At 44.7% G+C, this 26,766-nt stretch overlaps 1 protein-coding gene across 5 annotated transcripts in view; it reads right to left on the bottom strand.

Annotated features, from left to right (window-relative positions):
- The window catches only part of EYA3 (EYA transcriptional coactivator and phosphatase 3), a 41,093-nt gene extending 14,646 nt beyond the window's left edge, over positions 1-26,447 (bottom strand). Inside the window, exons 1-8 of one of the 5 annotated variants that reach the window (XM_063419111.1) lie at positions 26,353-26,435; positions 24,271-24,390; positions 14,870-14,964; positions 12,943-12,986; positions 11,763-11,842; positions 9,210-9,276; positions 8,272-8,414; positions 3,915-4,052 (exon numbers count right to left, since the gene is read on the bottom strand). In XM_063419111.1, the coding sequence (XP_063275181.1) occupies positions 3,915-4,052; positions 8,272-8,414; positions 9,210-9,276; positions 11,763-11,842; positions 12,943-12,986; positions 14,870-14,902 (505 nt within the window). In that variant the 5' untranslated portion in view covers positions 14,903-14,964; positions 24,271-24,390; positions 26,353-26,435. Of the gene's footprint in view, positions 1-3,914; positions 4,053-8,271; positions 8,415-9,209; positions 9,277-11,762; positions 11,843-12,942; positions 12,987-14,869; positions 14,965-21,667; positions 21,878-24,270; positions 24,391-26,352 lie in introns of those variants that run through there. The other 4 variants (XM_063419110.1, XM_063419112.1, XM_063419114.1 and 1 more) reach the window with 4 other exon arrangements.
- Between the last annotated feature and the right edge of the window lie 319 nt (positions 26,448-26,766).

Genomic DNA, 26,766 nt, shown 5'->3' with positions numbered 1-26,766 from the left:
ATTCTTAGAGATGTGTAGTTGTTAGTACCAACTTGAGGATAAGTTTCACAAGCTTTATGTCACTGCAATCAGTTCTCCCAAAACACAGAAGAGGCTGCTAGAGCAGCACTTGGGAACACCAGTCAATTAGCAGGTTTGGGGGGTTGCAGACACATTAAACATTCCTCTACATGGGGTTTGGGGACTCACAAGGATAACAACAAATAATTAAATCAGAAGAAACAAAACCAGATGCCACCAAGAACAATTTGCTTGTCTAAACCACCTTTCTCTACACACAAACAAAACCAAAAAAATCACTTACATAAAGATTTGCAGAAATTCACAGTATCCCTAGTTTACCATCACACTGAGAAAACCCCTTTATTTTCTGCAAATACCACATGCAGAATTCACCCCAAGAACTCAAAATTCAGAAGGCTTCAGTCCTGCTCCCCTAGGGGAACAGACCCACCATGAACTCTTAATGAGTTTATATTGTGGTATGGCAAGCACCAATACTGCCTGGTGCCTCCTGGAAAGAGAAATGGATCCAAAATATGCCTCAAAAAAGTTAAGAAAACAAAAGAAACAGATCTTAAAGGCTGTGTAGAAATACACAGTATTTACAGGAGACGAGAAATACGAAGGGTGGAAGCAGAAATAAAGGGAAGCAAATAGCCCCAGAAACATTTAGGAAAAGGCAAAAGGGCTGCACTGAACAGCAATAATGGCAAGGAAGACACTCAAGGACCCACAGTAGCTCCACAGCTTCTTGAAGCCCGGTGTGTGAGCCAAGGAACCTGCCACAGACACTACTCATAAACCACTGCTCAAAAACAGGGGGCAGTTTCCAAACAAAGCTCCTTCCAGTTCCACATTATGGAAACAATCAAGGCTGTTATCATCTTAAGAGAAGGTCCCTTCCTAGGCCCCCATGAAGCCCAGCTCCCAGAAAAGACCCTTGCTAACTGAACAAACCTGCCATGACCTGGGGCAGAACAACTCTCTGGAGGACAGACTATTCCACCACTGCTCTCAGGACTATTACAGAGAGGAAACAGAAAGTGATTCTTATCTGTGATGCTCCGCAGAGGCTGCTTCCTCACTGAGATAGATTACAGAAGAAATGAGAAAAAAGATTTCAAGGTTTTGCATTCCCTCAGATGAACTTCATTGTTTATTTTAACTCTGGTCTCCAGCAGGGCTTTTTAATAATCCTGTGCTACATATCAGATTTTTTTCAAACAGTTCCCAGCACACTGATGCACCAATTCCTTCTGCACTGGGGGCCACTTCCTTTAACCTGTGAATGGACCAGAACCATGTAAAAATATTTGGCACAAATTTGCCAAACATGACCTCAAGGGCTGAGGTTTAAAGACCAGCAAACACAAGTACTGCATTAAAGATGCCACGACTCTTTTCCTCTTTCCCCTTCTTTATCCCCTCACTTCAGACCTCAACCTCAGACATTACATCCCTGCCTCCCCTACCTTATTAATCCAAACCTGCTTCGCTTCAATCATTTCCAAAGAGCCAAAACCAGAACCATGCACTGAAATTCCCCTCCAGTGACTCAGCATCATTGTACAGCTGTGTCTCACCCTGCTGATTTGAGTGGAGAGAAAAGACAAATATTCCAGGGATTACTACTGAAATAACCCTGTCCATCTTTCCAGCTCTGCTCTCCACCACCTCCCTGGCACCAGCCCCTGTACTGGCCTGACCCCTTGGTGGGCTATTTGAGAAGGAAATGTAGCAAATCTGAAAAAGGAAAAGTTTCCTGCGAGTCTGCAAAAAGTTTTTCCAAAAAGCAACAGCGTTTGCACAACTGGAGTGACTTTTGCACACTTTGGGGTGACTTGTGCACACTTTCAGAGAGCAGGGAAACTTCTCACAACCCATTCTCCCAGTGGCACAGATAAAATCCTTCTCCTGTGTAAAAGCCTGACAAAGCTGGGGTTGAGCAGTTTGCAGAAGAGAAGAGTCCAGGGAGACCACAGAGCCCCTTCCAGCATCCACAGGGGCTCAGAGAGAGCTGGAGAAAGACTTTGGACAAGAGATGGAGTGACAGGATAAGGGGGAATGGTTTCCTACTGCCAGAGGGCAGGGTTGATGGGATATTGAGAAGGAATTCTTGACTGTGAGGATGCTCAGCAAAGCTGTGGTTGCCCCATCCCTGGAAGTGTCCAAGGCCAGGCTGGACAGGGCTTGGAGCAACCTGGTCTAATGGAAGGTGTCGCTGCTCATGGCAGTAGGGTTGGAAGTGGATGAGCTTTAAGGTCCCTTCCACCCCAAACAAGTCTGTGATTTTATAATTCTTCTACAGAGCGAGGCCTGGCATGGGTCTGTCACCTCACCAGCCCCAGGGACATCACTGGGAAATCTGGCAGGGGTCACGTTGTGTGGAACCACCCTGAACCTTGGCAATTGAAGCTGGTGCTGTGAGACACAGTCAGTCACTCTGCTGGTGGGACTGTGGGAAGGAGGGTTGTGCTGGAAGCAAGGAGTATTTCCAGTATTGGAAATTGGCTTTCCTCGTGTTAGGAATGTGAAAAGTGAATTAAGGATAAATATTACACTGGGCCATTGGCAGTCACAGTAATGCAAGATGAGCAAGTACCATGACAGACCACATGGCTTTCCTCTGTGAGAGACATGCTAAAACCCACTCACTGCTCAATTTAAGAATTATCCTCCTCTTCTTGGCTCTCATGAGACCACATCTGGTTATGGTGCTCAGTTTGGCCCCTCCAGCACAAGAAACACATTGATAAAATTCGGTGGGTCTGGTAAAGAGACACCAAACCAGTGAGGGATCTGGAGAACATGGCCTGCAAGGGACATTTCAGGGGAGAGGGACTGTCCAGCCAGGAGAGGAGGTGGCTTTGGGGACCTGAAGCAGCCTGCTGGTACCTGCATGGACATTAGTGAGAGGACAGACACAGGCTCTTTCTGCAGGTGTGCAGCAGCAGGAGGAGAGAAATGGTCAGAACGTGAAAGAGGGAAAGCTTTGAGTCAACAAAAGAAAAATAATTTCATTATAACGACAGTCAGGCTCTGGAACTGGCAAAATTTCCATCCTTGGAGGTTTTGGACCTCTAGTTACATAAAGCTCTGAGCAATCTGGTTCTGAATTCTGTATCAACTACTCTTTGAGCAGGAAGCTGAACTAAAAATTTCCTGAAGTCCTGAATTATTCTGTGAAAATATTCCACAAGAAATAATTATGAATTCCTGAAATGCTTTATAAAATTTCCAGAGAAAGAGACCAATTTTCACAATTCGTCACCAAAACATAAATGGCAAATTCCAGCCTAAAGAAAAGGTATCAATTTGCACATACATGCCATAAGCAACAATATTCCATTATTCAGGTATCTGGCACATTCACTCCTCAAAACTGCTGTGGAAGCTGGTGAAATTCAGCACCTGCCTTCTTAGATGTGGCACTTCCAGCAACTATAATATTTGAATAGTAATTCCATACTGAGAAATTCACTTCCTAGCAGATCTACCAACCCAGTCTATGTGATATGCAAGAGCCATCTACCTCCAGAAAGAATTAAAAACAAATGTTTAAAAATCTCACTGCAGTCAGCATATTTCCTGACATCAAGCTAAAGACCACAAACAAAGAGAAATGCAAGAGCATTCCCAATAAAGCATGCAGGAACACAACATGAAGTCTCTTTCCCCTTCCCATTTGCTTTTCACCCTGTTCAGCCCAGCAGCGTGGCACCAACAAGCCAGCCTGGTGCACACACAGGTATGAGGCAAATGCAAACCCACAAACACACAGGCACAAAGAGAGAAGAGGCAAAGCGTGAAGAAGCATGCACAAACCAAAGACAAACGTGCAAGCCTCTCTAGTTTGGTATCTGGACTCGGTTAGGTGGAAAGAGATGCAGATAAAAACCATGCCAAGTTACCTTCAATGGAATAAGAATAATGTGCTGGGCTGCTCTGGCTTGTGGTTAACCCTGTAGTGCAGGTAAGAACACTGTGCTGACTTGTAGATGGAGTCTGAATTAAACCACTTTCAGGTTTCATACCTGGCCACAGTGCACCTGAATCAGATAAATTGGACCAGTTACAAACAAATATGCTGGGACCAAACAGCATGCTCCTACCTCAGATTAAGATTTTTGCTCATCACAAAAGCAAGTAACAAATGACACACAGAAAATGTTTAATTTCGGCAAAGTGCTGACTGTCAGGCTGTGCAGGGATTAGAGCTGGTGACAACATGGCTGAAAAAGAAAATTAAAAGCACCAAGAAGACTAATTCACAAAGCTTTGAACTAAAAATCTGTTTGTGTCACTAAGATTCACTGCCCATGCAGATAAAGGACCTGCCAATCCCTGTGGTTTTGGGCTGAGCTGCACAGCACTGCAAATGGCATCAGCTGTAACACAGTGAGGCCAAAGCTGGGACTTAGGAAGGCCAAGCTCAACACTTCCACTGCCTCACTGGGCTTTGGGATGAGTATTTTAAACCAAGCCACAGGTCAGTAATTTTCCTAGACTGACAACAGCAAATATAGAGCTAAAAAAAATTAAAAATCCAAATATTTGTTCCAGATTTCCTGTTGTTTTGAAATGCTTTTGTAACCATCCTGGGCACAGCACAGAGAGTAGAGGGACTGTAATTATGTGTACAGGGCACATTCAGCACGTGGCTCAGCTCAGGTGCTGTGTTAAGATTGAGGTCTCTGCACTGACAGGTGCCAACAGTGTCCAACTGAGGCAGCTCAGCTCAGGCCTCGCTCTTCAGGGCTCTTCAGGCTTTCATTTGAGTGTCTCCAAATCTACAGCCATAGCCAAAGACAGTTCTCCCTGGCCCTGGTTAGCAAGCAGAAATATTTTGAGAGGATCTACTTAAAAACAAGCAGGAGTGTTTTTAAGCAAGTGTTTTAAACAAGCAAAGCAGAGGGACAAAGGACGTTTGGAGCCAGACAGAGTTTAGGGCCATCAGAAAGACCACCCTCGTTTTTAAACACCCTGAAAACAGCACCAAGGCTGCAGAAGCCACCTGCAGCCCTTCACCCACTCCAGCAGGATTGATCCAGGGGCCATGAGCTCTAGGTTTCTTACCCAGGAGACATGAGAGACTCCATCAAGCTGGACATGAGCAGCAGCTCCAAGAGGTCACTCCATGCTGCAGCTTTGTCAGAATTACATTCTGCAATGACCCTTTGATTTATTTACATGTCTGATCTCAAACTGACACCTATGAGTCAACTTAAATCACTCCCCTCTGCACAGCCACCCCAGGGTTTGACTCTTCAACTCTCAAGCTGTGTCTTTGTTAAGGTTTGAAATCTCCAGAACTTCAATATTTAGCAAACAAAAAGGAAAGGCTGATTTAAGAAAGACTGTAGATACACTGCAGAAACTCCAGAACAAAATATATGGGAAAAAGATCCCCCAAGGAGAGTGGGAGTGAGAGCTGTTTAATCTGGAAAGGGAGTGCCACCATCTCCAAATGGGTGAGCAGTTCTTACAGGGGGCAGTAACCAGAAACTCCTTAGGGTACAAAATAGAGGGACAAGGCTCAGACAGCAACACAGTGTGATGGTCACAGGACAGGCAGAAGTGCCAAACAACCTGAGAGTGAAACACAAACCCACCCTGCTGTGGGCTGACGACCCCACAGGGAGTGTGGCACCAGGTCAGACACACCAAGAGGTGTTGGCAGCGCTGGCTGGGTGCCAGTGCAGGAGATGATTCAGCTCATGTGCTGAGGCATCTTTCAGCCCCTGCCTTCCATCACTGCCTTGTTACAGACATGTCCTACTTTCTGTACAGCCAGGCATGTTCCTGGACTGGTGGCAAATCTCCTTCCCCTCACTCTGCAGGACAGCATTATAAGCTTGCACAGCCTCAAGGATGATGGAGAAGCTGTGAGAGGGGGGAATGAGACTCTTCCATGTGCAGTGGCAGCACTGTATGTCACAGAATGTCACAGCACACAGCTCCATACAAGGAAAGGCCCCACACAGGACATCCCATCACTTGTAGGTTTTTCTTGAGTTAATGTAAGCCATCACATCCATGGTGTTTCCACTTACAGCTACACATAAGCAGCCTGAATGTCACTACACTTATTTTAATGCTTCTTTAAAAAAATCTCTCCAGACCACAAGGGCATCCCAAGCAGACCAATGCACTGAACACCAAGAGAGGTGACAAATCAGCAAGAGCACAGGTCATCCCTTCTCTAAAAGGAGCATCCTGATTTCATGCTTGTGTTTGTCATCTTGCTTGAACTTCATGCTGGTTTGTTCCAGTTAGATAACCCATGGTGCTTTCTTTGTGGCATAGAAACAAATCCACAGAAGAAAGACACACCCAGCTCTGTAACAAGCCCTCTGGTCTGGTAAAACCTCTGACCAAGCTGTTGCCCTCACCTGCTCACTGGAGATTTTGTGAGCAGAAACAATTTCCAGAATTCCCTCAGCAGTGTGCATGTTCAATCCTCTACCCTCTACCTCTCCATCAAACCATGCAAGGTCCATCTTCTCAGCAGGTACCACTCCAGTATGATTTCCATTACTGGAAATAATGACTTTTAACATCTTCCTAACACTTGATTTCACACTAAAAATTCAGGTGTTTAACAGACCTCAAAATCCACACCAGACATTGCAGTAACTGATGACATTTTGGACATTTTGTAGATGAAAGCTCCTTTGAAATCAATAGAAAATGAAGATCTCCTTCCAGGTCTTCAGAAAAATTTCTAGTGTTACATTTAGACAATTGAAGCAGCTGAGTACCCCTGCATTCCAGAACCTTTGGCTTTAAAAAAACAAACACTGCCCTCAAATACAGCCACCACTAAAATATCACACACAAAAACACTCTAACAAAACCCCTGCGCCCTCCCTCCCTCCAAAACTCCAGAAGGAAATCTAAACCACTGTTTTAAACAGCTTCACTGGAGCACTCCACATATTTACAAATATTTGCCTTTAAAAGTACCAGTATGTGACACATTGAAACACACAACAGTACACAGAGCAGCCTTAGTGCACCACTCACAACACACTGTTGAGAAACATTAAATAAATGATGCAAAGGAAACCATCAGCCACTGTTCAGATACAGCAAAAATCAGTGCAACAAGGCACTGAAACCAAAGTGCAGGCACCCAGTGAGGAGGAGTATGTTCCAACAACCATTAGTAATTACAGTAATAGTAACTAAATAATTAATTTTAATTTAAAAATTAGTAATTTATCTCATGTTTAACAAAGTCAAGTCTGGATTTATTATCTTTTCTACATCATCTTTCAAATATATCATAACAAAGGAACTGTTTTGTAACCTTTAGTAAAGCCCATGCTCTGTCAGTAGTTAACAAAAGCCAGAAAGGTAGCTGATTTTATTCAAACACATCTAATTCTTTAACTAAAGAAAAATTCATCTTTACACACATCAAGGTACTAAGATTTTAGCACTACAGATAAATCTGCAAGAGGCTCAGTGCATGTAATTGTGCAATACAGCCACAAACCTCTGAGATATACCCTTAGAATCACAGAATTGTAGAAGTTGGAAAAGACCTTTAAGATCATCAAGTCCAGCCATTAATCCACCATGTCCACCACTAAACCATGTCCTCAAGAGCCATATCCACACATTTTCTGAACTCTGCAAGGGGTGGTCACCCCACCACTTCCACAGGCAGCCAGGGTGCTCCTCCAGGTTCCCTGTGATGCTCTCCCCTCTCATCAGTGTTGCATGCTCAGGGATAAAACAGCCTCTGCTCCCTTCCATTTTTTGGGAGCTGCATTTGCAGACTGGAATAGCTATCAAAAGGGCTCAGTTATTAGAGCAAATTAAGGAAATTATTTGCCTAGTAAACTTGGAGACATTTTAGCATGAGCTGTCCTTTGGTGAAAGATGAAATAAAAATGTCTTAATCTTGGACAATAAAAAAAGGAAAAAGCAGAGAAGTTGTAGTATGGGTGTTGTGCCATTTCACTAACAAGGAAACTGCACACACATACCTGTAGCACAACTACAGACAATTATGATCCCAAACCAAGAACCATATGGCAAACCTCATGGGGAGATCCAAAGTACAGCTTTGTAAAAATCTTATTTTTTAATTTGATGTCCCATCAAGAGATCAGTGCTCATTTACCACTTTAGCTATGCATGTGCTCTCCTACAAATCTTCTCTCCAACACACCTGGTTACACTTAACATTGGCTTTTTAATGAGACATAAAACAATAATTGCAGGCACGGAGAAGTCTTTGAAAAGTCACTTTTTTACCGAAAGGAGGTAGTCCGTAGGTCTGGGTGGTCTGGGGGTAGATGGTGTAGGGCTGGGACTGCTGTAGTGCTTGGTACTGAGGCTGACCGGGGTAAGGGCTCATTGTTTCCGACACTGGTACAGAAAGGATATGTGCATATGGCCTTTGTGAAAAGAGAGAACAGAAGTCAGAAAGAACTATTTACATCATGCACCTTTCAGCCTTCAAACCAGAACATTAAAAAATTGCTCCAGAAAGGAGAAACTACTCAGACTGCCATGTCCTCTTAGTGCAATAAGCAGCCTGTGCTTCCCAAGGCAGGCTCTGAGTTAACAGATGCTGCCAGCTTCCTGCAGTGACACCGGGGAAATTCCCTCCTGTACCATGCCAGGGCACCAGTGCTCTTCCAGGAACTGGGAGGGACAAATTCCCCATTCCAACAGGCACAAGGACTCAGTCCCACTTACCCTTATCACACCAGACCCTGAAGCTACTGTGATCTAGCAGCAGCTGTAAGAACCAGTGGGACACACATAAACTACACCAACACAAGCAGCAGGGGTTAAGCCCTATCCTGCTCCAACAGGAAGAACTACAAAGATCCCTAAACACAGGGAATGATGAAAAAATCTTATATTTCCTTTATATTTATTTATGTTCAATTTGTTTATTTACAATGCACAATATTACATGTAAATAAAATTATGTGCACAAATATTACATGCATTATTCACTAAGACTATCACGTTAATTCCTTAAAGGGCCTCATTTATCTTTGTGAACATAAAACAACAGTCACTAAAGCCAAAGGGTGAATTCTGTAAGTTCAGTGTCCTCAGCAATGAGTATCTGCTACTAACAGTGGGATTTACAGCATTAGAGAAATGTATAAAGGTAGAAAAAATTACTTCCGAGAGAAGGAAGAGTTACAGAACTCAGTAACAATTTCTTCACTTACTTTGCAGAATACATTTGTGAGGTATAATCATTTGATGACCTTGGGATATAATCAGTGCATGTCATAACTGAAAAGAAAATAGTTTGTGTAACTACAGAGGTGCTTTCAAAACTCAACAAATAAAGACAAATATCAATACTCATGGTACATTTTGGTCAACACACAGTATTTACAAAGAGTTTTAGTGCCCTGAATATCTGTTTCAAAGCAAATTCTCAAAAACATACTGTTAAACTGGCACAAAAATGTTTTGCCAGCTCACAGCAGGTAGACCAGTCACTATTCCTCCCTGTGAAACAATGCTCTTTCTCTTTATCAGCTGGTACCATAATTTTCTGCAACTGTCATAAAAAACCCTTTGATTTCGGTCCTCCCCAAAACCCTCCATATTTGCCAAAGGGGCTTCATCTGCACCAAGTGTAACATTTCTGTGTCCTGGAGCAGAGACCCAATGCCTGTTTTGCCAAGCTTTCCTCTTCCCATACCCTGTTCATGCATGGCTCCAGCGATCTTTGCTGTACAAAGGAACAGCTCCAGCTCAATGAACTTAATCACACACATCCAGTGAAGCACAAGGCTCAGAGATTCCTCTAAAGCAACCTGGTCATTACATTTAACCAGATATTTCCATTTTTCTGCTGAAACCCACAGTGACTGCACTCTGAAACTGGTAAGACAAAGTGGCCCAGATGGCAGTCCAGGGAGGAAATGTTTGAAATGTTCTCACTCAGCACTGCCTGTGGCTCTAGCACACCTTGTGTGACAGAGCTCTGTTCCAGCATTCCAGGCTGGGGTGGAGGTGGAGGATTGGGCTCCATAAACACCTCTTGGATTCACATCAGCTGACCTGATTAAATACTCAGCTGTCCACCAGACTGGGCAAGCAAGGCTGGGCAGGAGCCCAGCACAGAATCTGGCCCACAGCACCACCCCAGTGCAGCACACGCTGTGGGAGCTGCAGCCTCTGTGACTGGATCTGCACAGTGCACGGGTTTAGCAGCTGGGATCCAAGAGCACCATACCCAAACCCTTGGCAAACACAGCTGCACTGCTGTGGATGCAGCTGATTCCCCTCTGAAAGCAAAGCTCCAGCTTGCCCAGGAGGTAATCCAGGCTAACAGGGGATCCCAGGGGTCCTGCTCCCCCACCACTACCCTTACAAGAGACCAGATTTTCCCTCTCCCTCTGGAGTGACTCCATTAGCAGCCCTCCAAACAGCACAGGGCCACAGGTAACAGCATACTCTGCCTTGGGATTTGATCCAAATGCCAATAAAGTGCCCCAAAAAAGTTGGGCCTTCCATATCAGGCCTGCATTATTGTTGTCTGACCATGCAGTTAGCTCTCCTCAGTTACACGAGGAAAGCAGGACAGCTGCCACAGGCCATTCTAACCTTGAGTTTTCTGCCACCTCCATACCCTTTTCTTTGTGTAATCTGAAAACAAGCAGCTGAGAAGTACAAACCATCAACCACATGTGCTGAACCTCCCAAATAATCCATGAATCACCTTCCTCTGTTCCTCAGTGTTTGTCTTTACTCTCAGCGTGAAGCCCATGTAGCACAAGGATACAGCAGGAAACACAAACTGGGAACTTTTGGACCCAAAGGCTTTCCTTTAACACTTGCCAGTTCCCACATCCCTCCTGCAAAAATGTTTAGGATTTGGAGGGGGCTTTTTTAAGAATGTCAATATTCATCTGAATAGTTATGTAGTAATGATATTTCTAGAATTTGTATTTATAAAACTGCATACAAAAACTTAGGCAATGGTGTAAAAAGGCAAAAAAATCCCACAATAACACTGCATGCAATTGCTGGGATTTGTAAATGGCTTATCCAGTTCAGCACCAGGTTTTCCAGGCTGAAATTTCTCATAACTGCTGCAACATTACAGTACATGGATTAAAATAGCAAAGATTAAATCAATTACAACTGAAAGCTACACCTTACACACTTTCAGCTAAGATAAGCTGACCTACACTTAAAATATTTATTGGCAGTCAAAGGTATTCCACACAGGAATCTGACTTTCAACTCTCTTTTTCCAAGAGAAAGGATGCACTCCACTTTTCACTTACTATGCAATCTTTGTATTCCCTGCCTGTTTCCTCTCTGTTTAATTCCTAAGAGCTTTCTGCAGACATTCAATACAATTCAGATTCTAAGATGAGGTGTATGGCATATTGCTACAAAGGACCCAACCAGCTGTGTAGAGATAATGATTTATAAAACATGTTTACAATAGGCATTATAATTGATGCTGACTCAACCCTCAAGGAGAATCATGTCTAAAGGCAGATAAGGCACAGCAGTACCCAGAAGCACCCAACAGCAAGCTGAGGGGCAGTGACACAAAAATATTTGTTAGAAACAGATATTTCCTTACCATCAGGCATTAACACTTTGTAAACACCACAGCAAATGTTCACTTTACAACTGATAGTGAGGGCAGGCTAAGGATTACAAGGAGGAGACAAAGCTTGTGGTTGATGAAACATGGTACCAGGGAAAGACACGAGGGAAGATAATGGGAGAACTCCAGAGATACTCACTCTCACTGGACATGGGAAGGTTTGAGCCAAGGTTTGAAGATTCAGTTTTCTGATCACTGACTTCTGTGTTGCTCACATGACTGCCAGGACAACAAAGGCTCAGTATTAGCATTATGAACTCTTAAATTTACATCCTTGGGCTTCATAACCCTTGGGTTCAACATTTCTGACAAGGCAAACTAACTCTTCACAAAACCTAGCCCTGTGCTCTTTGCTGTTTCATGAAGACATTCTGAGAGAGAGACACACAGCTGGAATTAGACATCAAACTACACGGGGTTTGAGTGGCCAGGGTTTGGTAGAGGGGGGCTGCAGTGGTGGCTGCTGTGAGAAACAGCTCTTGGCATCTCCATTCCCCCAGCCTGCAGCAGCCTGAACTGCTGCCAGCAGTTTGTGTGACCCTGGTGTCACAGGCTGCCCTGCCCATGGGCATTGCCTCACTGTTGGATTTGCCCCTGAAGATCAGTGTCGAAACATCCCTGAACTGGGGTCACTTCTGTACTTAAATATTTGCAGGATTATTTTGGATTTGTCCTGTATTCAGTTCCACGTCAGTGTTGCTTTGTTCATGTATAGAATAGGAAGTACAGGTAATTTCTCAATGAAAGAGTTTTTTCCTTGATGATTGCCTTCCTAGCTTTAGTTTTATTACTGCTAGTTCTGCAACAGAGCTTTTCACGAGGTTTTGAGCCATCTGTGTGCTGTTCTGACATCCTGAGACTGCAGTTTCTCAGGGTGAAGGAGCCAAAGGAATTTTTTATTGCTGTTGAGGGGGGACTTCCAAGGCGTGCAGCAAGCACGGTGCTCTCTGCCTCCCTCCATGACCCAACTCCACTCAGCATCCCAGCAAGAAACAACTGCACAGTTTTGTGTTGGATGAGCAAATTAAACTCTTGGGAAGAGCCTAAAGGTGTCTGAGCTGAACTCCACAGGGAGCAGGAGGCTGTATGAGACATTAAAACTCTTTGTAGCCACATTTATAAAAGCTTTATACCATAGCACCAATTAATTATTTTTTATTGCCAACTTAATCGAAATTATACCAAATACAAATGCAACTATATCTCTCGTAACTCTGTATAAAATAAATCAAGAGGCAAACTTCTAAAATGAAAGCTTTGTAATTGCAAAAGACCGTAAAGAAGTGTTCCACACTAAAATCAAATTTTAAATCCCATACCTCAGGCTCTGTTCTCTGGATTCCTGCATCTTGGCTTTTTTCACCTGTAAAGACAGAAATGTTCAGAGCTACAACTAACACAAGCTGGAGGGTTCGCAGTGGTGGCTAAATACACAGCCTTGTCCTGTCCTCCAAAATTCCCCAGTGTAACCACGGGCTCTTCATCTCAAAACAAGCGTTTTCCTAATTAAAAAACAAAGGTTAACACTGGATCTTGTACAGCAGAATTGTCCTGTTAGTAACAGGTGCTGAGATATACAGCCACAAAAATGGCTGGTAAGGACAATTTTGTGGAAATTGAATTAAAAAGTTGTAAATTTTAAGAAAATCTTATTCTGCACAGATTCAAGACTACTTTGCTCTTTCCCCCCTATATTTTAATATAGCATAGAGATAGGAACATGAATGCTTTTTCTGTAGTAAATTAGGAGTTCTGACTCCTGACTAAAAGCAGTACAGCAGTTTTTCTCATTCTGTAGGTGCCAGCTGGATTCTGTTCCTGTACAGGGTATTACACCACAGACAGCACAGTTTGAACACAAATTGGGTTTCTGCAGGCTACAAACATTACTGTAAACACCAGCAGGATGCCAGGCTGAGTTCCTCCGGCAAGAACGTGAACTGCACCCAAAATATGACCTCACTCATTCATTATGATCCATCTAGTCTCATATATTGTCATTTTCAGGTACTAAGAAGAAATTACCAAGAATATCTTTAGCTGAATATTACAGCAGAATCTCCTTAAAGGGCACAGCACTGAAAATTAGCTGTACCCTACCTCTCATGCCCTGAAGAATAAAGACAGTTTTCCATTATATAAGGATGTATTTAGAGAGATTTCCTTTTTTAGTACAGGCAATTCATTTTTAAACTCCTCAAACAGCTGGAGCACAAACTCTACACGGTTTTGCTGCTTAGTTTCACATTTTGTGAATATTACTGAGGCCCATCATTTGCAGGTTGTGACAAGCCAGGTTCTGAATAATTTTAAGTTTACATTTCTATTTCATTTGACTTTGTTCCTAACTCATAAAAATTGCATAAATGACATTACAATGTATTTTCTAAGGAGTTTAACTGAAGAACTTTAAATTCTCACATTAAAAAGGCATAAAAATATTTTCAATTACAACACACCCAAAGTGCCCTCAAGTACATTATTCTGTCTCTGTGTGCATTTGACAAGGTCTCCAAGATTACAAGAATCACTCCCATTGTAACTTGGCAATTTCTGGTTGAGTTTGTACCAGGTTTATTCTGGGAACAAAACATCAATACAAACATTTCTGCTTAATTCCTACGCAATTATGTTTTAGACACAATTTAATTCATCTCCTACTGTATTGATAATTCTTTACCCAACACTTCTGTGCTGTGTTAATATCAGTTATTGATAATGCAAAGAGTATTGCAAATACTTCACATACATGTAGCAACTTTAACCTTCAGACATGCTTCCCTACCCCAACATACTGTCACATTAGTAATTAAAAAATGCCTTCCACTTGTGGAAACAATGAATCACAGGATCTTTTCAAGATCTCAAGCACAGGAACAATTAAAGGCTATACACTCTGTAATAACCAGCATGCTGATTCTGTCCCTTAAATGGTGAATTTTATTGTCTCTACAACAGGCTTGAAGTAAGTCTGGTTTTCTGAGTGTAACAAGAAATCATTTTGCATAGAAACACCACAGAGTTCAAGTACACATAACTATTCCTTTTTTACTACTGCCTATACAATTATAGTAAATTAAATGTACAGCACATTTTATGAACAATAAAATGCTTTTTGTCCTCTGGATAAATAGACTAAGTACAAGCCTTCTTTTCCAATATTAGTAAAAATAACTGTATACTGAAACTGTGAGATCACGAATTTGTTTTATATTTTCATTTTCAGCATTTTTTAAATGTACTTACTGGTTGTTCGGGTAAGTCTTGTGCCTCTTCCATGGGTATTACTATTTTAATGCTTAAATGATTCAAATGGTGTGTTCCTCAGCAGTCTTCAAGCCCTGTCAAAAAAAGGTGTTCATAGCTTTATGTACTTTTTGGGGGCTTATCATGTAGACTATCAGAGAATATTAATTGTTATAAACTCCTCCCACAGAACTCGTGTGGCCATCTCCTAAATAAAATACAAAATTAATATATGGAAAGATGTCATAAACAAGGGATTTAGCTTTAAGCTTTGAAGATACAGATTTTTCATGCACATGGCACATTTCTATATCATTTACTCGGACCACACCGACTGCAGAAGCTAACATACTAGTCAGACACGTGCACCACGATTTTAAAGACATTTTAAATTATCAAATCTGGTCTACTAGGTCAGTAAACAGCATGATTCAATCTAACCTGTTTTAATTTAGAACATTTATATAACAATCAAAAAAAATCAGGACAATACTGTACACTTAAACGCATTTACACACAGTGCTGTTCCCCTCCAAACTCACAAAGCAAGTTCATTATTTCAACTGCACCTTTCAAAAAGAGAAGTTTGATGAAATTTTAAAAAATAATTCTTATTTTGGAAGCATTTAACAGAGAGATCTTATTCACTAAAAAGCTGCTGCTTTCTTGCGGCGTAAAATCATGAAAAAGAAATTTTGCAGAATATTTTCAAAACCTGATTAACTTTTGCAATTTGCTGGGCAAAAGATTAAAGCCTGTTTGCTCCTGGCTTCCACCTCTGCCCACCTGACGTGCAGGAGCAGTGTGATCTGTGTTTTTGTTCCTTTCCCATCTCATTTTGAAGCCACTTTATTAAAACCAAGCCCAACCTCTTCAGAGCGGCTTTTCCTGCTGCCTGCTCTGCCATACACCCACCCAGCAGCTTCAGGGGACTGCAGAAATCACAAGAAATGCTAAAAACATTTAGTGGGTTGGGGAAATTAAATCCAGCAACTTTCTGTGCTGAGGTGCAACCTACTCCTGCCTACACAGCCACGAAAGTCTAGTTTTAAGTGTCTGCAGAAATAAGAAAAGGATATTTTACACACTGCTCATCTTCTATGACCTGCTGTTCACCCACCCTGTCTGGAGTATCCAGGCACCTTCAAACTCACGGGATGATCCCTGCACAAAGTACTGACTGAACTAGTTTACAGAAACAACTTTCTGGTGTCCTGAAAACAGCGTCTGTGTCCCCTCCCTGGCTCCTGCCAGACCTACTTACCCTGGCAGCACGTGAGCCTGCCTGCAGCCCAGTCCCACGTGCCGGCCACAGGGATGCTATGCAGCCTGCAGTAATTTCATATTAACCACGACAACACAAAAGGCTTCTCCTTCATTTGAGGACAGGTCTTATGTGCCAGGGTGTGCTGTATTTGCCAGGATAAAATTTCATTGAGGGTTTGAGGATTTTGCAAGGCTGCCACCCTTATCAAAGCTACTTATCGTTACTGCCTGAACTCTAAGTCAACTGAGTTCACAATTAGTCTCTTCTATAACTCGGGTTCTTTGGAAATGACCCTATTCACAACACACAAGTCTACAATACAAAGCACTACTGTCACCTTCACAGTTTTCCCTCCATCAGTTTCAATCAGTTTTATTTTATATACAGATCTTCTTTATTTTTGTAGAAATAACAGAAAAATTAGGAATGAAGAGAAACTCTGCCACTCAGAGATTATAAAAAGGAGTACAAAATACAATGGCCAAGAGCAAGAAAATTTGAAGTTCCTACCAAGAGGTCCTGTCCCTCATCCTTCACTTGTTATTTAACACTGTTTTGTTGTGTAGTTTCACAGAAGAATCCAGAACTAAACTCCCTAGTACGGAAAAATATTTTACATTCCACTAATCCATACAGCAGTAACTTCCCATGCCATACTTTGCTTAAAAGCTGTGAGTAGTTCTCTAATTTTGGTTTTGAGAAAGATTTAAATAATTACAAAGACAACAACATTCTCAGAGTCTCACTGGAACATGTTACACGCGTGAAGAAAACGCTCTTTCCAGATAAACTGGGTGCCTTGTAGCACCTGAAAGCAGATGATTGAACCAAAGCAGATGAACAGAAAGTGCCTGCCTTAATGGCAAGCAGAACGTGACCTCTGGTGGCTTCATGCCTTCTCCCAGGGAAGTGAGAATTCCAAGGGAGACCTGGGCCTCGGGTGGCTTTGTGCTTTCCCTGTTCGTGCAGGCACAGCAGCAGGGGCAGGGCACACCTCACACTGCAGGGGTGGTGGCACACCCCAGGCAGCAGCGTGTGTCTGTGTGAGATGGAGGCACTGAACTCCAGCCAGGAGCAAGGGCTGAGGGCATCCTCCCCCAGCCAAGGGCAGCAGCAGCTCTCAGTGTGTGGGAGAAGGGAGAGCTCCTGGCTCTCCTGGCTCTCCTGCACCCCATCCTGCCTGCCTGACACCCCCTCCTTCCCAGCCACCAGAGGCCTGTGTGGTTGAACAGCAGTCTGGATGCAGGATCTGCCAAGGGAAAAGAAAAGAAAAACCAGAGGAACCCAAGCACACTCTTTCTGCTAAGCTGATGTCAGAAAGATCAGCTCTGGCCCCACACAGCCCTGTTCCAGAGGAGCCAGCAGGATGAGGGTGAGGAAAAACACACAAGCAGAGCAGCAGGATGTCCCTTTTCAGCCACAGCCACGGTAAGTGAAACCATAATTTTATCATCTACTTGATGTTTCACTTTGATGAAGCAGAGATCTGACGGTGATAAATATCCAACAGCCTTTTCACCCGTATCACCCACCCAGCCACCAGGTTCTCATGCAGTGCAGGCACACGTCCTCTTGTGGCTGGGCACAGAAAGTCCTTGGATCACGGCATGGCAGGAACCTCTGCCTGCCTCCCCCCTCCTGTGCTGAGGCAGAGTGAAGCTGCTGTCACCTCCAAGGCTGGAGCCAACAGAGGATCCAGGGAGCAGCTGCTCCTGCCCCACTCACATCCCACCACAGGGAATCCCCAGCTGCCCTCCAGCCAGCCCAGCCCTTGGTGGGTACATCCCCCAGGGCCCCCAGCCCCTCCAGGACTCCTTCTCACCCAGCATGAGAGGTCTGAACCACCCAGAGCTTGGCTTTCCAAAAAACAAACCCAGCATCTGGCACTTGCTCAGCCTGAGCTGCCTCAGAGGAACACTGAGCCAGCAGCTCACCAGCAACAAAGATGATTTTTAAAAACTGAAAATACACAACACTGATTTTTTTTTTGTTGGGGTTTGGCGGGGGGGGGATTTTTTTTGGTTTTTGGTTGTTTGGGGCTTTTTTTGCACATCAAATCTCAAAATGTGATTTTAACTTGTATAAAATTCAAGTTAACTGCACTTCAGGTAAGCTTATCACACGCTATTATGAAACATTTTTAAACCTCAAGTGAACACAACAGCAGAGCTATCAAAGATTCAGGTGGTGAGAATGCTTCTGTGGGCCACTGGGTTTGTGAATGAGAAAAACAGTACAAAATGGAAGCAAATGTGCAAGAAGCCATTAAATCAGCTGCTGCAGTGAAAGAAACATTAAAAAAAATGAGTCCATTGTTCTGCTTCTGGAAACCAGCAAAGTAGCACACTTTTTTCCTTTATGGGATGATTTCTGTTGATTACTTGATGAAAACTATTCTGTAACATGTAAATTAAACACCAGGTTTTATTCGATCTAGACTTGAATAACCATCCTGTTCAATTCCAACTTGCATGGAACACCAACAATGCAAAATATCAGGAACTGGGTTTGTGTGTCATTTTACTTTGTTTGCTCAATTTAAGGAGCCACAGTCTCTAAACGTCAAACCAGAAGGCATCAGAGCAGAGGAATGGGCTGCAGAATCACTCTCAACGCTGCCTTCTGCTCTGCACAACATCTTGATGACAATAATTCACCATTAAAAACCCTTGCAAGTGATCTCTAGTTTCTTGTAAAAATCCTGTTTTAAAAATCCTGAAGTACAAAGTCCAGCTTTCTCAAACTAAATACTCTGGATAGAATTTCTGAAAGCTGCCTGCTATGAGCAGCACCTGGACAGACTGCTATTTTCCTTCAGCTTGTGCTTTCAAGCCCATCTGCCTTAGTTTTGAATATAAAGTTTCATGCAAGAAACAGTTCTCCCAAGCTGCAAATAATTAAAGTCAGGATACTGTGATAAAACCAACACACAGTAATTATACTGATTAGAAAAAAAAGCTAACTGACTATGGGTTTATATTACTTTAAAACAGTCACTATTTCCCTAGGAACAAATCTTTGATTGGGGTAATGAAATTACATCTATTAAACAGAGTTGGAATAGAATCACAGGATCATTTATTTTGGAAAGGACCTCCAAGATCATTAGGTCCAAGCAATACCCAGCACTGCCAAGGTATGGGGTGTAACCCATGTCCCCAAGTCTTTTAAATCCCTTGAGGGATGGTGACTCCTCCACCTCTGCCTTGGGCAGCCTGTGCCAGGGCTGGACAGCCCTTTCAGGGAGGAAATTTTCCCTAATATCCAATCTAAACCTTCCCTGGCAGAGCTCAAGGCCATTTTCTCTTGTCCTTTCTCTTGTCCCTTGTCCCCTGGAAGCAGAGCTTGACCCCACCTGGCTCCATTCTCCTGTCAGGGAGTTGTGGAGAGCAAGATCCTCCCAAGCCTCCTCTTCTGCAACCTGAGCCACACCAGCTTCTCCAGCTGCCCTCACCAGACTTGTGCTTCAGCCCCTTCCCCAGCTCCGTTCCCTTCTCTGGACATGCTCCAGCCCTTCAACATCTGTACTGTAGTGAGGGGCACAAAACTGAACCCAAAAGAGAGGGACAATCACTTCCCTATTCCTGCTTGACACACCATTTTTCACACAGACCAGGATGCCCTTGGCATTTTTGGCCACCTATGCAAGTGCTGGCTCACATTCAGCAGGTGTCAGCCAGCACCCCCAGGTCCTTTCCTGATGAGCCCCTTGCAGCCACTGTCCTCCCAGCCTGGAGTGTTCCATGGAACTGCTGTGCTCGGGATGCACTCCATTCCCTTCTCCAGAACATTCCTAAAGATATTAAGCAGGACTGGTCCCAATACTGAGCCCTGGGGAACTCCACCAGAGCCTGGCCCCACAGGGATGCAGCTCCATTCCCCTTCACTCTCTGAGCCCAGCCATCCAGACAGTTTTAAATCCAGCAAAGAGCACACCTGCCCAGGCCCTGAGCAGCCAGTTTCTCCAGGAGAAATGGCTCAGGGAGACACATCCACAGCCCTTCCCTTATCCACGATGCAAGTCACCTTTTGGTCAGGCAGGATCTGCCTCTCCTAAGCACGTTCTGGCTGGGACTGAGCCCTGTACGTTCAGTATGATGGATGGAAGATGATCTGTTCTACAACCTGCCACTGCACTGAGGTCAGCACAGCCCCCAGCTCCATTTCCTGACCCTCCCTCTAGATGGGCTTTGCTGCAAGCATCCAGCCAAGTGGGACCTTCCTGCTTAGCCAGGAAGGCTGGGAAATGATGGAAAGTGGCTCAGTGAGCTCCTCTGCCAGCTCCTTCAGTGCCCTTGACTGGATCCCATCTGGCCCCAGAGACTTGTCTAAGTGGTGGAGTATGTATTTATAGAAACATTTTTATTGTCTTTTACAGCAATGGCTGTAATATTTTGTACAAGATTTTTCTACAAGTCATCTGTGCAGTTATTTTTACTCCTTAGTTATTCAAGGACCACCACTTTACAATGAACAGCAATAAAACACATTAATTAGGCAGCAGAATAGTATAGTCTTCCCATATTTTCTGGTGGGATAATTCCTGACAATATGCTTCATGCTGCTGCATTACACACACAGAGGATCAGAGCGTGCAGCCAAAGCAATCCAAGACATCACTCAACTGGAGCAGAGCCTTTCCTCAATGTTTTCACTCCGTGCCACTCACCCCACGACAAACAGCTTCTGACAGTGAGGAGCAGAACTTGGCACAGTGCACCACGGCAGATCTACCCCCTTTATTTGTTTAGATTTAATTAAAATACCCAAATAAAAACAAAAGTAGAAGAGACACATATTGACATTACTATGCACAGCTGTTGAGTGCTTTTTTATTCTGAAGGTTTAAGTTTTAATCTTTGGGTAAAATATGCTCTCAGTCATCCCCTGCACTGGCAATGGTCTGTGCTGCTCCACACTACAATGCAAGCAGGCACATGGACATATTCTATTCTTCCCTGTATCTCAGCATTCCTAAATCCAACCATGACAGTATTTCACCTGCCAAACTGATGAAACATTTCCAACTTGTTATCCAACACAGGCAGATCAGTGTTCTGACTATACCAAGGCAGCACATCCAACCTGCTGCCCGCTCCTACAGGATCTCTCCTGAGGATTTGGCAAAAACAGGAATTCTCTTAAGTTTTGAAAAATCTCCCATTTTGCTTTGAAACCGCTTGATTAAAGATCCCAGGAAATGACAGCATCAGGCTGGTTCCTGGTTTACAGAATAAAACAGCTCCTTAAGGAACTGGCAGGAATTGAACAATTTTGTGTACTAAGCTTCATTTTTTCCTTCCTTCAGGCAAAACCAAGATCATGGAAATTCTTCATGAGCTGTAGCATCACAGTGATGCAAACAAAACGAGTGAGTAAACTGGTGTGTAAAATGTTCAATCTGGTCAAAATCAAAAAATGTTAAGAGTAATGAGTAATACAACCCTGAGCAGAGACAGGAGCGAGCAGGAGGGGCTCAGTGAGCTTTCCTCCTTCACCATGGAATGAAATACCTGACACAAGTCACTCACCCTCAAGCAGAGCTGGCAGAAGCACAGTGCATGCCCTCCTTCCCAAGGCATGCAGGAGCTCATCTGTCACTGTCCAATTCAGGCTGCCCACTCCATGTCTCTGACTGTTACCCCGCACCTTCCAAGCCAAGGTACCTTACTCCAGTGTTTTTAAATTAGCTAAAGTAAAAAGGAAAAAAGGATGTGGGATTTCTAACTTCACACTGTGGTGCCAACCCCTCTGCCCCGTGTCCTGCTTTCTAATACTACTGACTCCTCTAAGAGCCTTGCTCTCCAAAAAAAGTCTCAAAAATGCCCTCAAAAATCCATCTTCAAGACACCATCCTTCAGGCTTTCTCTCATTAAATCCATCCTCTTTGTGAGCAGTTTTCTCCTGGTTTCCTTCTTCAGAAGCAGAGCTGAAAAAGGACTCAAACTAATGAATGAAAGCTGGGCTACACATCAGCCTGCTGATTCCCTGTCTTGAAGAATCCAGCAGAGCTCACAGCAAACACTGATACTCCACTATTGGCTTTTCTCATCCTCCACACACACCCACGTGCCCCTAGGTACAACACACACGGGTATCTGCAAAATACTGTGACAAGCAGAAGAATAAACCTTTGCAATGAGTGCTGCTGGATGATTCCCTGCTCTCTCTCCATGCTTCCCTGCTTCATCAACCAGGAAATTTCAGAATCAAACATAGTAAAAGTTACAAGGAAGGCATTCCGTCCGCCCTATTTCTGAAGGTTTGACAAGTCTCCAAATGCTGTCCTGTAGGGCTGGAAAATCATGGTTTGATTAAAATTTCGTAAGCTTAAAATGGAAAAAAAATTGTGTTGTGAGAAATAAAATAAGAAATAAACACACTGACAAAATAACTGAAATCAAACATGGAAATACAAATCTAGTTTTCTCCTCAGCAATGCCTGTTCCACTGACAGGAAGTTCCCTATGATTTTTAGATCCTGGAAGAGCTATCAGTGTTCTGACTGGCTGCAGCTCACTCTGCTTGAGGGATGACACATGCTTGTTTTCCTAGTTCTTATGCAATGCTTTTTCAATTCGATTTTGAAACACAGCAGGGAAAATTTTAATGGGGAAAAGAAGTGTTTTCACAAAAGGAAGATTTGGAAAGAACAACTTCATCCTCAAGAAAAACAACTCCCACTGAGCCCAGAAATCTTGTGGCAACTCCTGCTAGACAGAGCCAACATGCATCACTCACAGGGCACAAGAACACAGAACTGCTGCTACCTTTCAGTGACAAAAGCAGAGCACAGTGATTTACAGAAACATCAGCCAAGTAGAAGAATTGATTCTCTCCTCTCTTCCTGGGGATATAACTCACAGTGAGACCGGACAGATTTTACCCTGGAGATCACACAGGGTGTGGTACCTGAAATCTCACAGCCCATATACATTTTTGTTTCTGGAAATTAATACACAGGTCACAAACTTTTAGAGCTGCAGCCCTAGACAGAAAAAAAATCCTGTTTGGCTTCCATGGTTTTAGAAACAGACCTCCCAACAGCAAGACACACTGCCTTTAATTCCTAAAAGCCACTTCAGACATATTCTAATAGATTAGGACATTTCCTGAACAAAAGATTGAACATTTTAAACTTCTCTCAGTCAGACAGCAAATCTGCATCACATTAACCACAAAAAGGAATTATTGACATTACGCAGTTCTAAATTTCATTTTCAATAACTGATTTCACTCATACATATCAAAATGTCACACAGCACCAGAGGCTACCACAAAATGCACCTATACTTCTATTAGAGAACCTCTTCCAGTACTCAGTTCAAGGTCCCAGGAGTAGTGAAGATGACAAGTAAAAAATACAGATTGTTCAGAAGGCTGATCTGATCTGTACAGTGCTGGGGGGGGACTGAGGAGGCAGTGTCTGATCATCAAGGACAGCTTCCCCAAGCACAAGAGCCCAGTCCACCCCAAGAGACAAGAAAATGAGCAAATGCTCATTTTGGGGAGGACAGTTTGGCTGGACAGACAACTTCTGACTAAGCTCCAAAAGGAAGAATCTGGGAGGTCAAGCAAAGACCAGGTACCTGTGAGGGCTCCACCAAAACTGCTGAAGTGTGGCTTCCAGGAGGAAATGAACAACATCATGAAGATATCTTGATTGCTATAAATATATTTTCTTCAGACCTTGGCACTGAGAATCAATCCCTAACTGGATAACAAACAAATCCCAGTAAAACCAGTGCTGTATGGCCTGACCACAGAAAATCTCAAGCACAAGATGAATGTGGGCAGATGAATGACCTGGTCATTGTTTTACTGACAGATCTGTAATTAGTTGTGGCCAGGAATGAGATTGTGCACTTTCATTTCAACTGACACCAGCTTAGAGGTGTCATTATGCAGAACTGAACTGTTCCCTCACCTCTGAAATGAGGCTAGACATACCCTTAACCCCAAATAAAAGTCTGTTTAAGAGCTGGGAAGAATCCCCAGTTGGCTCCATCACAACATTATATTATTTTTCAATTACAAGGCTTGTTTTCAAGTTAGCTTGTTCAGTTATAGGACTGATGGGTGACAACCTGGCAAAGCCAGGGCAGTGACTGGTGTGAATCACAATGACCCATACCCTGCAGAGGCTGCTGTGCCCTGCGCTGTCACAGCACTCTCCTAAACATCATGTTGGGTAAGGCATCAGGAGGAGATCCCAGCCCTTGCAACAGCACCTTCACTGAGGCTCTGGAGGCAGCTGCAGGAAGAAAGAAAGGATTTGAAGTTACTCCCTCAGGTACTGGAGTGCCTCCAGTCATGGCATCTGCACAAACTGCCCCAGAATCACTGCTGGAGAGGGGCACCAGAGAGTACTGCTGAAGGGATGCTGGTCTGCAGCCCTTTAACCAAGTAAAGGAAAAGATTCTAGACAAATTAGGATGAAATAAAGAAAATAAATTAAGAGTAAGAAAAAGCAAGAAAAAGCTGAAAAAGATCTTCCTCAATGTATAACCAACAACCACTGAGTGCCACTGGTCATGGTACAGGGGACAAAATGACTCCCAGGTTCCTGAAAGAACACACTATATTTTATCTAGTTTTATGTTTAGCCATCTATAACCACCTTCTGGCACACAGAAGTTAGAAAATGGTACATTAATCTACTGTACAGGGGCTCCAACTCATTCATACAACACATGGAAACCCATTTATAGTGTCCTCTGACATATTCAACTCAAAATTCATTCAACATCTGAATATTTCCGAGGCAAAGTTTTGAGAAGTTACAAATACTTCCAAAATCAGCAAGTACTTGGGAACTCCTACAGCTATTGTATAGCCCTTGACAGGTTTTCAAACAAATTATTTGAAAAGCAACAATTTTTCAGGCAGGTGCATTGCACAACCCAACAATACACAGCTCCCCAGGTGCTGTAAGTGCTGCTGAGGCTGAGGGAAGAGCTGAGGGGGAGACAAAAGCTGCAGGCAAACACTGCAGGAATTGCAGTAGCTTGGAAACTGCAGGACCTCAAGCTCAGCAACGTTTCAAACAGAGCAGGGAGAATGTTCCAGCAGATCACTGCTTGTGTGACACAAGCTGGGTAGCAGAACTCCACAAGGAAGAGAGATCGCACCATGAGGTGGAAGGAAAATCCCTCAAACACAGAAGGTTCAGCCCAACAAGCCTGAGAAAGGCTGAGGAAGCTGCTATGTTCATGCATTTTTAAAAGTAACTTACTATGAAACCACTGACTTGAGGCACATGAATTGTAATTCTCCACTAAACATCTTACTCAGCTTCCGGAGCTGAAGTTAATCCACAACAGACAAAACTAAAGGAAACCGAAGAAGTGGCAGATAAGACTTTTATCATTATCTTAATCAGTATGGTGATTGTTAATTACCCGTTGGAGGTTACTACACTGCAGATTAGATGTATCACAGAAGCAGAGCTGGCTCCGTTCTGAAAGCAAACTCCCTCACGACTCTGTTCGATGCTCCATCAGAATGGTTACAGCTATGTTCCATCAAGGACTAGCTCCAGTCTGGAAACCATTCAGCCACACCACGCAGCACAGCAACCAAACTAACAAGGCATTGTGAGCTGCAGCTGACCGCACGTAAAGCTCCAGCAACTCTGCACAGCATTCCCAGAACCAGGAACATCCAGCAGAGCTGATCCGGATCCCAACTCGCTCGTGAAGCTCAAGCCCAGCCCAAACATCCTATTACACGCACAAGCTCCAGCACAAGCAGCTAAACCCACCCAAGAGCGCTGCAGGTGTGCTGAGCTGTGCCCTGTGCTGAGCTGTGCCCCGGGAGCCGCGGTCGTTCCTGCAGCCATCGACCGAGCCCTGGCCAAGCCGCGGGCCCAGCGCTGAATGCAGGCTCCCTCTGGCCGCCCCTCACTGCCTGGGCGAGCCCAGGGAGCCGGGCAGTGCCCCCTGCCCCTCCCGCCTTTCTCCTCCGCGCACCAGCAGCGGCGAAGCAGCCGGGACAGCCGGGCACACCCCGCGGGGCCGAGACAGGGTCCAGCCCCGCGCCGCCGGTCCCGCCGCGGCCGCTCGGGCCCGCGCCCCGGCCGAGGCAGGGGCAGGAGCACACGCCGAGCACACAGGGGCGGCCTCGCAGCCCCGGCCCGCCGGTCCCCGCCCGAGCCTGTGAACAGCACCGGCGGCTGCGGGGGTGCTCCGTGCGCAGGGCCGCAGCAGCTTCTTACCGAGAGGCGGCTCCGGAGCCGGGCCCGGGGCCCGCAGCGGACATGGCAGCGGCGCCCGCGCTCCCCGCCGGAACAGAGCGCGGCGCCGGCAGTGGCGTCACTGCCCGCCCGGCCCGGGGCGGGCCCGGGCGCTGAGGGCTCGGGCTGGGCCCGGGCCGTGAGGGAGCCGCGGCCGCGGACCCCCGGCGCTGTGACGGGCCCCGGCCCGGGCGCTGTGGCGGTCCCGGGCCCTGTGGCGGTCCCCGGGCGCTGTGGCGGTCCCCGGGGCCGGGCGCTCTGGCGGTCCGGGGCGCTGTGGCGGTCCCCGGGCGCTGTGTCTGTCCTCGGCCCGGGCCCTGTGGCGGTCCCCGGGCGCTGTGGCGGTCCCCGGGGCCGGGCCCTGTGGCGGTCCCGGGCGCTGTGGCGGTCCCCGGG

Source organism: Prinia subflava, chromosome 24 (genome assembly GCF_021018805.1).
Source record: "Prinia subflava isolate CZ2003 ecotype Zambia chromosome 24, Cam_Psub_1.2, whole genome shotgun sequence".
Classification (NCBI taxonomy): Eukaryota; Metazoa; Chordata; class Aves; order Passeriformes; family Cisticolidae; genus Prinia; species Prinia subflava.
This window is presented reverse-complemented; position numbering and strand designations above follow the sequence as displayed.